Source organism: Gobius niger (assembly GCF_951799975.1).
Source record: "Gobius niger genome assembly, chromosome: 5".
Lineage (NCBI taxonomy): Eukaryota > Metazoa > Chordata > Actinopteri > Gobiiformes > Gobiidae > Gobius > Gobius niger.
The window spans coordinates 13,826,901-13,842,788 of record NC_136856.1 but is presented as its reverse complement, the minus strand read 5'-3'; the positions used below and the strand labels follow the sequence as shown (position 1 = coordinate 13,842,788).

Here is a 15,888-nt window from a genome sequence, read left to right as displayed (position 1 = left end):
AGAGTAAAGCTATTAAAACGATTTAAAGGGAACAAATTGCCCCGAAGAAACAGTAGGAAGAATAATAGCTATAGACATTCGGCTGAACAAAGAAAGAGTGAGACTGTGCGCAAGCTGGCTGTGCTGCCTCACTTCTCGTTCCCACATTGAGTTCCCACACACACACAGACACACACTCACACACGCGCACACACACAAGCGCACGCCCGAACTCACAGAGACGCGCACAAAGAGGCAGAGAGAGAGAGCAAGACTGTGGTTTTCCAGACACGCGGAGAGCACAGCAGACCAGCAAGGGAAGTCAGCACAAGGCGGGCTCAGCAGCAATGAGGTGAGTCTGAAAATAAACTCAATTTCAATGCATAATTCTAGAAGCGATAAAGAGATAGATTTACTTTGTTAATCCTTAAGGTATGCCTTCATCTGTACATATTTGGTATCTAGTGAGGACATAGTATAGTGTAAAATAAGCAAAGAAGTAGATTAAGCTGCATTGTGTTTGTGAGTGTGAAGGTAAAGGCGAAAAAGTGAAAAAGCTCTTCTGTATGAAATCTTGTTAACATTTAAATGAGAAGTTTGGTATAACACTCAAATAACATTCAATAATATATATTGGCTTCCTGGTATTTATAAAAATCAGGAAGTGGCTAAAATGATACTGTTGTGTATAATGAGTGCAGGTGCAAGTTAGGCATTAGTTGGGAAGTTATGCTAAATAGCTTATAACAAGATGTCCTTAATTACTTTAAAAGTTGTGCAACCAATGTCAAGGTACTCCTGCAAATTGGGAATTGACCCATTTTGATGTATGCAAAAAATGACCTCAATAAGGCTATGTATGTAATTGGTGTCCTGAGCAAGGACAAGTTAAGGAGCAAATGGACAAACAGTGCAAAAAGCGACAAGTGATATATCTTTCACATATTTAACTACCTATAATATGAATAAACACAAGTGCCAAAGGTGTGTGCCAGTCCAAAGTGTGAATAAAGAGGATTTTTTGAGGAAGGGTATCAGGGGTAATAACCTATATAATGAGAAATCGGTGGGATATGATTTGATATAGGGAATGAAAGATTTTTGTCTCATGGGGTGTACATCACCAGCTTTGTCACGATGTACACGATGTAATATGTATAAGATCATAACGCTTGGGATGAATGTCAATATTAATAAATAGACTGTGACTGGATCATGATGCAGCATGAAACAGATGTTAAAATATACGCTAATATAGTTTGCTAATATATATGCTAATATAATAACGTGTAAGATGAAAAAAGAGAGTACAAGATATATATAGAGTATATATATAGAGTAATATAAACACCCACATTAACAAAATAACTTAAGAATAACTTTCTCATTCATTACAAGAACCTCATGAAGGCCATCACGGTATAAAATCTATAACACTTGATACTTTTGTGCACAGCAATGTATAAATTGTAAAATCCACTTAACTGTACTACATATGAAAAAACATCCAGTGAGTTATATGCAGTATAAAGAGGATGTGGTGAGGTGTCACGGCTGGGTCAGGGTGCTCAGACTCAAAGTCACCCAAGTGCAGATCTCAATAGAACTAATGCTTTCGCTTTGCACAATTAGTCTTTGCTAATGTCAGAGAGTGTCGCAGTGCTGATGAATAGAAAAGCCGTATTGTTGACATAGCGCAGGTGATGTAAGGTCAGTGCTGACATATGGGAAGCCGTCTAATATGGTGTTTATCCCTGACTTTCACAGCACCGCACGCTGTTAGGGCGCTATAAATATTTTATGTGTCTGATTCCCTGTCAGTGGCCGCGTCTGTCACTCAGCACCTTTTCTCAAAGGATCCCGTAGGTGTTGCCCTAAGTCAAACAGGAAGGATGCAACAAAACACCTATAGACCTTTGAGAGAACAACTCATATAATGTGAGATACATGTAAATTGCAATGAGGACATGTATTCGTGCTATGAGGCAACCAACTGTCTGACTGCATTACCCTGTTGCTTTGATCAGTATAGGATCGATGTGAATTTGCCATTTAATTAGCAAACATCTATTTTTGTATTCCAATGTACACAAAGGTTCTTAAGCTGTCATCTGTACTCTAGTGTGCAGAAGCTCAAGAATGTGGATGTCAAAGCTTCTTGGATGAGAGGCAAAACACTTATACAGAGTACAGATGACAGCTGTACTGTCATCTGTACAGCTGTACAGCTGTAAGTCTACGATGGAAAACTCCTGCATGACTGAGAGCTTACACACATATATGTATTCCACTGTTTGCAAGGAAATAAAACTCTAATTAGTATTGATTTGCAGATGTGCACTACCCACAATAAATCTAAACACTTGGTAATAAAGTGACCTGAGATTAAATAAACAATAAAGAACTCAAGGAATCAATAAGAATAAGCTGTATTTTTAGCAAATGACTGAGCTGAAAACACTAAATAATTGAAAAAGTGTTGAGTCAGTTTATGTGTGCACCATGCTGATGTTGTAAATTCCAGCCGTAATGATGTGTAAAGGATGAATTGAAATGAAGACTTGAAACATTCAAGCTACTTTGCATAATTTTGAAGGAAAAGTAAACATTACATCGCTGCTCCCCTCCAAAGAGGACACATCTGGCCGGTTTAAAAATATCACAGAAAAGATGAAAACTCTGTATTTAGAGAATCTCACAAATGGCGTCCCAGCTGAGGGGTAAATAAGCTCATTACTCATATCGAGGCTCAAACTCATGCCTGTTAAAGAGGCGCTGCACACCATCCTCTGCTGCCTTTCATCTCCAAAAACCCCGATTGGACTCTTTTTGCCACACTGCTTACTCAGTCATGGGAGGTGTACAAGGGGCACTTAGGTCCGTCTGCTGCTTACGACTGCTGTAAAAGTACTGCAACAGAAAAACAGAAAAAGAAGGAACAACAGTGTTCCGCAAACATCAGAAATGTTCTGAAAGAACAAGGTCTACTTAAAGCTAATGCACTGCTTACAAAGCGAAATCAGTTTTGGTGCAGCTGTTAGCGCTCATGCCTCACAGCTAGAAGGTCCCAGGTTCGATTCCTACTAGCATGGGGCTTTTCTGTGTGACGTTTGAATGTTTTCCCCATAGATTTCCTCCAGGTGCTTCAGTTTCCCCCACAAAAACATGTAGAGCTACCCCCCTGGAAATGAAATTCCTAATCTCTTTAACCAGCATTTTTTTTTGTCATTGACGATTTAGTTGATTTGTAATTTTACATATCTTCCAACATTTCTTGTCTTTCAGGCAATATACTGCTCACCTCTACCACCAGATATAAACGTGATCCAAAACAGTTCTGCAAAGTGACTATCGTCATTTGAAAGGACTAGGAAGGATAAAAATAAAAACAAAACAATAGTCTCTATCAGTTAAGCAATCGCAGTTGTAACGAGTTATACCTCAGCTAACACAGTGAATTACATTAACAAACAACTATTTGGGGGAACACCTTGTCATGCAGAGTTATTGAAGACGCTAATAGCATAAATATTATGATTTGTTGCATTTTTCCCATAATCAAACAAACAATTCTAAATATAATAAATACATATTTAGAAAATGGCTATGTGCTGCAGTCCTATACACTGTATACTATGCAGTTATCAAACCTAATCTTGTTTAATTTAGCCAACTACAGTATAAACCTATATCCAATCTGCCTTTTATTTCAAACGTCCTTGAAAGAGTGATGGTTAAACAGTTTTGTCATCACCAACAGCACCTGATTAGACAGTCAGGGAAAGGGCTCATCACAGTGAATTTACCAATGATTATTCGCTGTAAACACTGGATGGTCTCATTTCTGGCACTGTTAGACCTCAGTACAGCCTATGACACAATCGACTGCAACATTTCCCTGCAGAGGCTAGAACATGCATCAGAGGAACATTGTGTACATTGCTGAACAAAGACAAATTGATTTGAATTCAAACTATACAGAAATATAAGTAGTATTCTCGTTTGTCACGTAAAACATACAGTATATCAATTGCACAGCATTGTGTGACTTAGGCCTCTCATAATTTACTCAGCCATAGATAATTGTAATATATTGGCCAACCACACACTAGACATGAGAAAAAGCAGTCTCTTAAAATTCTGAGTGAAGGTACAGGGATGTTAGAGTATGGCAGCTCTAACATCTTGGGACAAACAACACCCTTCTGTAGTCATTATCCATTACAGTCCTCAAAATCCATTACATGGTGAGGCACCTTTGTTTATGAGGTGATGGAGAGTCTCAGTTGTCCTCCAGAGTACTCAGAGGCTGCAGTAAGAGAGTAAGGAGCCAAAGAAAGCAGATGGTCGGCCATAATTTAATGTTATCGTCTTGTTAATGAGCTGAATTTTGTATCAACTAACCTTTACGGATGGCATTGAAAGCAGTTCTCAGTCAGGTCAAAATGCAAATTATGATTTAATATAAATATTTATGCAAAAATGAAATCACCATAGGAAGCTTAGCAGCCGTGGCAGCAGATAGCGGATAGCGGATCAAACTAAAAGAAAGTGGTTGTAATAGTGTGCACAGGTGGTGTGGGAAAAAAGTCATGTCACAGTTTTGAACCTTGAAAATGTTGTTGCATTTAATGAACATTCAGTAGCTTATGTTGAATTCATGAATACAATACATAGTAAATAGGCCTAATACATGCAAATACAATAAGTCTGAAGCACAACAAAAAACTGGCGCCAGGTTGATCTAAAGATGACACATTAATGATAAGAAAGATTCATCCTCATCAATGGGTCATCAACATGCTATGGGTTGATTAATTTCCTACTTTTATTCTTACCTACTCAAGTGGTCACGAAGTTGTTTGGAGGTAAAAAAAATCAAAGTTAATATGAAAGAATAAACAATCTAGAGAACTCCTTGAAACACTTGAAGCTGCATCTAACGACAATCAAACTTTCTTTTCAGTAACAACATTTTTTACCGCTCACAAAACGCAGGAAACATGTAACATTATATGTGTGCACCCAAGACAAATTTCTCTCGAGACAATAAAGTCAATTATTATTCTGATCCTTGCTGCTGTTCTCTTTTAGTCTTTGGGAATCCTCGTGCATTTCAATATCCAGCACACAACTGTTTATTCAAAGCTAAGCACGGGAAATAAATAAAGTGACAGACTCAGACAGTAACTGCTCCATGGGAAATAATCCATTTGGCACAAGGGAATAGCGAATGTCAGTAATATACCAAATCTTTTATACACATTACATTCTGGGGTTGTTTAAGATTGTTATGGGGCTGGCTGACCTACATAGATGCACTCTAGCGGTAGCACTTTCCACTATAGCCCCATTTGAACTACTGTGCAGCCCCATAACATTGAGTGACTTTATACATAATGAAAATGTTTGAATTGTTCTCCAGTTTCCATGTGCTGCTGCGTCAAGTGGATGGCCTGAGATGGCTTCACTCACTAGTGGCTGCTATCAGCGTTTGCTCTGGATCGAGTTCAAAGAAAGAGAACAAAGAAAGATTAGGCCAATTCCGGTTAACATACTGAATCAAAACCAGGCATTTGACAGTTAGTTTCACAGTTGCACTTTGCTATACCGCACAATAATAACATGGTGTTTAGATGGTAAAAGGTAAATGGTCTCACTTTTCTACCTTTATCAGGCCCAAAGCGCTTTAAAGTAACCAGTCACTCATTCACTCTCTTATTCATACACCAGTGTATGCAGACACTGGAGGCAAGTAGGGTGAAGTGCCTTGCCAAAGGACACAACGACAGTGTGCATTTGGTGGAGCTGGGATTCGAACCCACGACCTTCCGATCATGAGGCAACCCGCTAATGCATTTTTCAACCCGCTAATGCATTTTTCAGCCCTGTTTTCATATCATTAAATAGAAAATAGCCGCCATGTGTCCAGTAAATTACTGTATTTATGTTGGATTAGTCATAGTATGTCCATAATTACATGTGTAGGCACAGGTTCCAGGTTTTGTTTTTTTTTAGTTTATTTGACAATTTCGCACATACAATCAGGAAATTCAACTTATAACCCATCAAGCAATGCTACATTGTGAAAATGGACACCCAAAAAGCTAAAAGCTTATCAACAGGGGTCCATAACCCACCACCCTGGGCAAAGATACTTAGCATAAATACACGCAAGAATGGCTCAAATAAAACTAATTCCCGGTGACATCTTCCAAAAGGTGAAGGCGGACAACATCACCACAAAACAGGTGGCCTGTCAACAATACATAATGTTCATTTATACATATGTTTACATATATATGTATTCACTAGTTTATTCCTAGTTACAATCCAAACAATCAAACAATTTCATTACCTTGTATCAATGTAATACCCCGTGCCGCAAGCAACCCAGAAGCATAGCTCTCCAGTAGTTGACTCTTTAGTCTCCTTTTAAATATAGTTAAAGTAGGAGATTGTTTTAAGTTGTCCTCCAACTCATTCCATAGGTTTGGACCACTGTGGCATATGCTGAAACTAGTACATTTTAATTTTCCTATATTTCCCTGTATCATGTTGGTGAACGGGTGAGTATAACGGAATGAGTTCGCACAATCTAGGATTTAACCTGTTTACAACATAGTACAAGCATTATGATGAAGATTTATAGATAAGATTTAAGACATTTAGGAACCATGCAATTTATAATACGATGCTGCTACATAGGCTTATAGTAATTCTTGATTGAGTAATCTTACTTAGGTTATGGTACATTTGCTACAAAGGCAATGCAGTACTTTTTCTTCTGTTTGTTGATTTAAAATACCAATGTTTCCAAAATACAGGTAACAGGTAGCTTTCTGTCAGTTGTTCCCAGGTCTGTTTATTGTATGGGTGCTTCTTCGGTTGTGGATGTGCCTTTATAAAGACATGGAGGACACTGTATCTCTGATGTGATAAGAGTGCAGTTCTGGCTCATGTCCCATAATCCATTACAATGTTGAGAAAAAAAAAAAAGAAGAGCAAACAATGTCCGCTGCTCACTGACGTACATGCATGCACTGCACTTTCCATGAGTGACGGCGCATTACATGGGCTCAAAGTTGTAAACTCAACCATCATACTATACAGTGGTTATCTAACCTTTTGCACCAAGTAGTACCTTATAAAATATTCCACCTTCCAAGTACCACCAGATCTAGAACAACAATAAACCAGATCTATTAGGGTGTGAAAATATGGCAAAATAATATCTTAACTGGGTGTAAACCATGTCTAAAAAGGACCATTCTAAACTTTATAATGATAATTGTTATTAAATATCTATTATATATTTATTATAAAGTTAGATTTATTTGTTTTTTCTTTTGTTTTGACACAAGTTATAGTAGAGCGCGTTGTCTTATGATTGGCAGTTTGAATATATGACATAGACTCATTATATGCAAAATGATTATGTCAAGCTTTTATTTTTTTATGATTATGGTTTACAGTCCGTTTTAAAAATATCTTTAATTTGGGGTTTTAACAAGCTGAGCATTAAAATTATAACAAATAAAGGCTAAACTCACTTTGCATGTAATCAGCCCATCATAGTTTCACAGTTTAAGTTGAATAACAGAAATGAATGCACTTTTTAACGATATTCTAATTTTCACCTGTATTTCCGTTCGTTTACTCCAGGGCAGCTGTGACTATACCATAGTAGTTTAAACCCACCAAGAATGGAGTGCATGACGAGAATGATAATGACTATTATTAGTATCTTAAATAAAAATCAACAAATGAAAGTCCACAAAAAAGAAAATCCAAGGCATTCTTCATCAAGAAAAGCCTTCACAGAGAGTTGCTTTGTTGGTTGTGATGTGGAGGGATAAACCCAGCACTCGATGTTTTAAAGAAATATAAATTGACTATTCCTTTAAAATAGAAGCTATTTAGAAAATGTAAATACAGAATTATGATGCAGATTAGGGAACTAAGATTACTGTTTCCTAAGCAGCAAAGAGCAGCTTTACCACAGAACAATTACTTGACAGGAACTTCTGAGCACTTTGATATTTCACTTTTTATAATGAATAAAGACTAATATTTCAGAATACCTTGAGTACCACCAGTGGAAGCTGTACCGCAGTTTGAGAACCACTGCTATAACAAATAATGAATATTCACGAGGGGGTACGTTTTTTCCAACAACATCCTCTTTTACTGATATTTAAATGTCAACTTAATTGCTTGTGCTTGGAAAAGTTCATCGCATGGCTCTTGCAATTTCATCAGCAGCACCAGATATCCTTTCAGAGAAGACACAAAACACTTTTATTTGATTTGAATTTTTTTTTTTAAATTACCGTGGTGGACAAAATATGGCCAGGTGGCCGTGTAAGGAATCCATTATAGATAGTGAGGAACTAATTTATTCTCTGAAATTGATCTAGTGTTCATTAGTGTGAGGTTTGTTCGAAAATAATGAGCGGTGGATTGGTCGCAAGCGTGAAGGTGGTGCGTCTAAGCAACATCCTGCAGAATGGATCTGGCAAATAGCAGCTGTTCTCTACAAAACATTAAGAAGCCACAATGTTCTTTATGGCATCTAAATTGATTTATCATTCAAAAGTGGTCCAGGCTGCCAGTTGAACAGCCGTGGAATAGAATAAAATGACGTGTGTGTTTCATGTGTATTATATTGGGAGAAATGGTAGAAATCTTACATATTGTGGTACTCTTCTATTTCCACTAGGTGTCACTGCAGGACAGATGACGCACACCAGGCCACTGACTGAGAGAAATGAAGAAAGAAACTGGCATCACAGACTACTCCACACACCCAACTACGAATAGGATTTAAAATGTCACAGCCATATATCAGAAACAAAAGGTTTGCAAGAATCTAAATACAGCTATGATTATATGGCATCCAGGTTAGATCAAAAGTCCATGTCACTTTTAAGTGGTGTGAAACTGTCAGATAAAGGGGGCTTAAGTTAATAAAGAACACCCTGTCTTTATGAATTGATCTGGTAATTGGGAATCCAATAGTGTCCAGAAAAATACAAAACCTAAATTGTCTTTGAAATGTATTTTATGCAATAGACAACAATGCCAACCCTGAATCCTTAGAGAAGTCAATGGCACCATGGTGAATGTAGCCCTGGCTGTGTTCCTGTGCCTGCTCATCGCGCTGACTGTCTGGGGAAACGTCTTGGTGTGCCTGGCTGTGTGCGCCCATCGCCGTCTCCGCTGCCTCACCAACTGCTTCATCGTGTCCCTGGCTGTAACAGACCTCCTACTGGGGGTTCTAGTTCTCCCCTTCTCTGCGCTCCTGCAGCTCAGCAACGACTGGCCTTTTGGACCCGTCTTCTGTAACTTCTACATCTCCATGGACGTGATGCTCTGCACAGCCTCGATCCTGACATTACTGGCCATCAGCGTGGACAGGTATCTCGCAGTGACAATGCCTCTAAGATACACCTCTATGGTTTTGCCCTGGAAAGTAGCTGTTGCAATGATCAGTGTTTGGACCGTGTCCTTGGCAGTGTCCTTTTTGCCGATTCAAATGGGCTGGAACACTGTTAACGGGACTGTGCAGAACCAAGGGCCTCAAGCATCCAAGAGGAGCTGTCGATTTGAGCTCAACAGGCCTTACGTTCTCACAGACTCTCTGCTCACTTTTTACCTTCCCCTAATAGCAATGTGCTGGACTTATCTGAAAATCCTTCGCATTGCTCGGTCACAGGCCAAGCGCATCACCAGCTCCCGTCCAACTTGTGTGACGACATACAACAGCAAAACCTCCTCCACCGTCACCACAGTGGTCTCCAATGTGACAGCTGTAACCCTCCGCGAGCACAAAGCCACAGTGACACTCGCAGCGGTCATAGGGGCGTTTGTAGTGTGCTGGCTCCCATACTTTATTATGTTTACAGTACTAGGCCTTAAGGAACACCCTGACCCGAACACAGTGCCAGAATACCCCATTGTGCTGTGGCTGGGTTACGCCAACTCTGCCCTGAACCCTATTCTCTATGGCGCTTTGAACAGAGACTTCAGATCAGCATATTCCCAAATACTCAGATGTAGGTGCCCTTTCAGTGGGTGGAGGAGTAGACAGCCATCGCCTGTTATGACCAGAGGTAAAAGTGAACCTGCTCAGTTAAGTGAGAGAAACATTTAAATTTGACTCATACAAATCCATCTTGTTTACCTTCAGCCAGAGACAATCTTTCAGAGGTGACACTGTTGTGTGGCCACATGCCCAATACATGCAGGGCAGGGCTCACAGACCAGAACTTCAGTCTCCAAGAAATAACCAGCCAGACAATTACGACATCGGCTACACAGTTAGCAAATGGCACCACATCCACAGATGCCAGAGACAATGACAGGTAAATTACTATCTACTGTGGCACCACTGAAATATCTGCATGTTTTTATTTTTGGCTAGGTTTCTACTAAATATATTTAACTGTTTTTGAGTGCAGGTCTGAGTCTGCACTATAAGGTGGAAGATTATTTGAGATAGAGACAAGGAGCAACTTGTTAACCAAGACATCTGTGAAAATGGACAACCTCCTGATTTCAAAGACTTCAGTGGTTCAATGTCCTTTGTGTTCATGTCCAGCCCTGAGAGAACTAAGTGTGGCACCAGCTCCAACACCAGATGAAGCCATACGGCCAAATACGTTTTCTGCCAAGAAGTCCTGATTCTCGTTTTTATCATTATCATCCACAGGCTGTAATTTACTGGTGTAAGGTAAAACATAAAATGTAAAGAGCAACAAAACACGGTTTTGTTTTAACATTTTAATCTATCAAATTGCGATACCAAACAGAACAAAAACACAGTAGAGTCAATCAGTAATTAATACACTAAATTAAATGAATAATGTGAAATAAAGTTGGCATTATTATTACCCCTTTACCATTATGTGTAACTATTAATATATCAAGGAACAGAGAGTATGGAGGAGAAATTGTGAAAATGTACAGATTTTTGCACTATTGTAAAGGTTATTTCTGGTCAGATGGTTTACACAGACGAGCATGTGCAGTGAAATAAATTATAAGTAAATTAAATGAAAAATGCATCTACACCAAACCATTTTGTTCAATCTCAGCCGAAACGGTTTGTAATATTTTAGTAGTAATAGTAATAAGTAACAGAACAAATACACAGGGCCATTCCACTATTCAACTATTACATTCAGTTGTGCTTTATGGCAGAGTGGGTAGCACTCCTAATAGTAATGAGATGGGGTTTGTTTAGGCCGATAAGTCCAAGTCTGCATTACATCTCTAAGTTCTCTTCTGTCTCCCCATCATTCAAATTCATCTGCTCACTATAATGTCCACAGTGAATGAAATGGGACATCACATAAATAAATAAACATTACACAGTGTATTGTGTTACTATAGAAAACCGCTTTCAGATTTCTGATCTGTCAACTTGGTATATGAACTCAGCTGATGAGATAGTCTACACCACATCCAGAAAAAAAATGCCTATTACTTTCTAAGCACTTTTACAGAATTACTTTACTTAATTCTTGTCATAATAAAAAATTCATTCGCACTCACTTAACTTTGTACAGCACTATTACACCCCTTAATATTAATGTCATTAGGTTTAAAGCTTTTCGGCAAATGACAAACCTCTAAAACTAATATTAAGAGCCGTCATAAATGTGAGGAAATGACACTGAATTGGCATTAATATTTGATTAGGGCTTTTAATGGCTAAAAGCCCAAATGGTTAACACAGCACCCGGCAGTGAGACATTTATCTTTTCATCGCGTTGAGCGGCTCTTTTCCTACATAACCCTCATGTGTCCCCTGATGCCTCCACTCACCTGCTCCTCTCCACCGCCACTTTAATTTCCTTTGGTTTTTAGGGTGACCGTTGACCACCCAAACTACATGAAAGCCATTAATCATTGCTTCTTTTACATCAAATTAATCCCAGCTAAAACTCCACATTTTCAACACACACTGATGCCATACACAAACTAGCTGGCCCTATACAAGCTATCAATCATACCCTTTGTCATTATTCAAGTGTGTCATCGACAGAGCCCTCTTCTTCCCGCTCTCTTTTCCACTTTCTCTGTCTGTTCTCTCCATCAAATGCTGCGGACTCATGCATCATAAATCTTATGAATGCCATCTAAAGACTGCTCAGCGCTATGAGGTGGAGACATGATAGATAGATGCAAGTGATTGAGGCGAAAGCAAAAAAGATGGACAGAGGGTGGTAACCAGCGACACCCAGGTCAAAGGCAGGAGTTCAGAGGTCAAACAAATAGGAGGATGCACACAATATGATCCAAAAGGACTGGACAGACTCGAGAGGATGGGACAGAGGTAGCAGTAGTTAAAAGGTTTGACGAGAGAGGGGAAGTGAGATAGTGAAAGGGAGAGAGAAAAAGAGAGAAGAGGCAGGGGGAGGTAGGGATGCTGCCACACTGAGGCTAAAGCCATAACTCATCTTTTATTAAAAATAATGAAAAAAAACTTAATGAGTTAATAATATCTGAAGAAAGCGAAGACAGAGATGGAGGAAGGGACAAAGAAGGACAAAGTACAGAAGGAAAGAGCTACGGATGCAGAAGCAGGTCAACACTTGTGTGTCTGTTTGCCCTTCAGTCATTTACACAACTATCAAAGTTCACACAAGAGCCATTAGACATACAGCACATAACTAGCGCCATCTTTCTTTTTCTGCCGACCCAAATCCCTGAGCCTGCTTGGTAATTAAAGGCACTTAACAACCAATTAACAGTGATGAGCTAAATTAGCAGGATATTGTCTCCTTTGACTAGGCTACTGGATTAGCAGTGTGTTTCAGCAAACCTCAATGGCCCGTCTTTGCATGTAGGCAAATGACGGATTAATTACTATTAAAACATCAGCATCTTAATGAGCTTGGAAACAATTAGAGCGGTCGTTAGCATGAGGAGAGCGGCTGAGAACACAAGAAGGGGGAGCCAGCTCCAAACAGGAGAGAAATCTTCATTGGGAAGCAATACTGATTAAATGGACGCACGGTCTCACTCATCGTCCAATATCCACGGACTTATTAAATACATGACATCACCATTTGTCTTTTGTACCATCAAGCTACTTTCCTGCTGCCATTATCCTCTCCTTGTTCAGAGTCCTCCCCAACTCTCCCCATCGCCTCACCTCTCATAAAAAGCCTTTTTCTTGCTCTTCCAGTCCTTTCTGCACTTTCTGCTTTTTAACTCCCATTTCTCCCATCCCTCGTTCATGCTTGGGGGGCACAGTCCTGTGAAGGAATTTAATATGCAACTTTTATATGAGAAACCAATCGCATACGTCTGGGTCTATTGGGCTCGCAATCTATCGGCCCGGATGGCTAATGCAATAGAAAGAGCTGGGGCTATTTATCACACAGGGAGCTATCTTTTCCTCTGTCTCTCTCTCTCCCCCACTCTCACCTCGCTCGCTCTGTCTTTATTCAAGCCCAGATTCCAGGCTGCCACTAAATCAGGCCAACTATGAGCTATGGCTGCCCAGAGGGCATCTTCTCTTTTATAGAGGGATTTGGATTTTGTATCTACGGGTTCCTCAGTGGTCATTGTGCCTGCACGAACGGAAGCTATAAACATTCAGCAAACCACAACAACAACTTACATGTCCCTCTACCCCAGCAGTGATGACCACAAACATCATAAATATATGTGTGAGCATGTACAAATGAAATAAATATCATCTTGGGCATTTGTCCTATACGGCTACTTGTGCACAAGCTTCTCACAATATAACAAAACATATGTTGGGTTGGTGCAATGAAGGTATATGTCTGTATATAGTCAGAGTATTACAAAAGTGATTGTTGATTTCAAGGATACCACAATACCATTTTTAAACTTGCCCTATGAAAATAAAGACAATAGCTACACAAAATGCTGCCCACCTGCAGCAATTAAAATTCCTTTTGAAACCAAATTCATTTCAACAAATTACGCCACATTACTGGCCACTGTGTAATCGCTGATGGCAATTAATAAGAAATTAGTCACAATCAGCCCTATATTAACATCTCACCCAGGGGCCGCGGCTGGAAATTAATAACCCGAGATTCATCTCTCTTACTGTCTTTTGGCCTGCTTCTTCTCTCTCTCACACACACACACACACACACACACACACACGCACACACACCTACGCCCACCTATACTGTCCATGAATCACCTCGAAGACACTCATTTTTTCTAAGTGGATCATCTCATACAATCTGCTCATGTCAGCGAGCCAGCTTCCTCTTTACCTGGGTGTGAAAACCCCCTCAAAGACACAAGCATACATGTCTGTGGCTGGTCTGGCCCTGCTCGTTCGGCAGCTTTGCAAAAACAGAGGAATAAAAATGTTTTCAAAAGTTTTTAAAGGTTTCAAATAAGCTTGAGCAAATGTTTATTTGGAGAGCCTTCTTTATCAGCTTTTCACAAACTTTTTTTTTCTTTTTAAAAAAAAAATCATTTTTGTTCTAATTCCAAACAATTTTGATCACCACTCCAGTCCCGTGCCGCTCTTTTGGAGACACTCCCGCGGTGTAGATTTGATCCTAATTCTGAAATGTAATTATGTGTGCTAAGTGCGTTTGAAAGGTGCTACCACGGAGTAAACGGCTGAGGGGGCACTGATGCAGAGAGATCCCGCCTCTAGGGGTCCTCACACCAATCAGCAAAGCACACCAAGAATCAATTAACGCCGGTGGGAGGGGGCAGAGGGTAAGGCACCGCACACACTGCCCACACATGGCACTGTCTGAGGAGATATCCATCACAACACACATTGAGGCCTATGCCAGGACAGTGACTATTGGAGTGGCCCGAGCTCTGGTGGTGTAAGGTTGGGGAACAGATTGAGGGTCAGCAGGGGGGGTTAGGCCAGGGTCACCCCCATCTGAGCTCCATGTCTGTGGCTTGGTTTATGCTTTCTGCACTGTAAGTGTGTGTATGAAATATAAAGCTTGACCAAACCAGGCTGGCAGGCAGAAGTGAATAAGATGGATGGTGTTGATTCATCCGACAAATTCATTGCTCTCCCCGAATCCATAGAGAATAAATACATTCACCAAAATTATTAAGCAAGGGACCAAAAGAGTATTTCACTTTTCATATTCTTTCCTTTTGAGGTGTGGGGTTTTCTACTGAAGCAACATGAAAACCATTTATCATCGCATCTTTACCATAAAATTATTGACAGAAAGATAGATGAGCAATTTCATGTGTTACCATTTGTCACCGGTGGACAGAAAGAAAACGATGTGCCATTGCAATCTTGAATTACAAAATCTCAAAAAGATATTGAGAACAAGAACGTGAGTCTGTGCATTTGCGCTATAAGACAAAGGCCAAATAAAGTGATCAAAGAGCGTCTAGCATTTGCCCGTGAATGTTCCACACAGTGAAACCCCACCTCGGCTCTTCCTCTCATCTCCATCTGTTAGCCCGAGCGCAGGTCCGTCCACTACACCCCCTCTCTGTGTTTCCTCTCTGCTCCTCTCTGGCCCTCTAGCCCTGAGGGAAGTAAGGTGATACGCCCGTGCTGGTGTAAGTGACTGGGATTAGTCTCCTTCTCTGTCTGTCTGTTTGATCCCGGCACTAATGACTCCACTGGGACCGGCCTCTGATAATGGGAAATCAATATAGAGAAGAGCGCTCCAGAGTGGCCTCACTTAGCTCTCGCTCTTTCACGCCTCAGAGCAAACTGCCTCCGTGTATCCCACTGTATATGTGTGTGTGTGTGTGTGTGTGTGTGCGTGCGCGTGTGTGTGCGTGTGTGTGTGTGTGTGTGTGTGTGTGTGTGTGTACATGGTCAAGCAGGAAATGAGCATATGGGCTGTTTTCAAAAGATCCATCCCATGTGGCCATTGTTTAATGTTGCTCTGACAAGAGATTCCA

At 40.2% G+C, this 15,888-nt stretch overlaps 1 protein-coding gene across 2 annotated transcripts; it reads left to right on the top strand.

The window, feature by feature from the left end:
* Positions 1-227: 227 nt before the first annotated feature.
* hrh2a (histamine receptor H2a) lies at positions 228-10,762 on the top strand. Of its 2 annotated transcripts, XM_079556986.1 has the most exons (5): positions 228-331; positions 8,702-8,839; positions 9,082-10,094; positions 10,172-10,346; positions 10,443-10,762. In XM_079556986.1, the coding sequence occupies exons 2-5, from the start codon at positions 8,811-8,813 to the stop codon at positions 10,459-10,461; spliced, it is 1,236 nt and encodes a 411-aa protein (XP_079413112.1). In that variant the 5' UTR covers positions 228-331; positions 8,702-8,810; the 3' UTR covers positions 10,462-10,762. The 2 variants fall into 2 exon arrangements, with proteins under 2 accessions (XP_079413112.1, XP_079413113.1); XM_079556987.1 differs by having other exon boundaries at positions 8,702-10,094.
* The last annotated feature ends 5,126 nt before the right edge of the window (positions 10,763-15,888 follow it).

Bases quoted from the DNA above. Each gene is read 5' to 3' on its own strand.
- hrh2a (XM_079556986.1), top strand. From the start codon at position 8,811: ATGTCACAGCCATATATCAGAAACAAAAG. The intron at 8,840-9,081 runs GTTTGCAAGAAT...CTGAATCCTTAG, and splicing joins CCATATATCAGAAACAAAAG to AGAAGTCAATGGCACCATGG. The intron at 10,095-10,171 runs GTAAAAGTGAAC...GTTTACCTTCAG, and splicing joins ATCGCCTGTTATGACCAGAG to CCAGAGACAATCTTTCAGAG.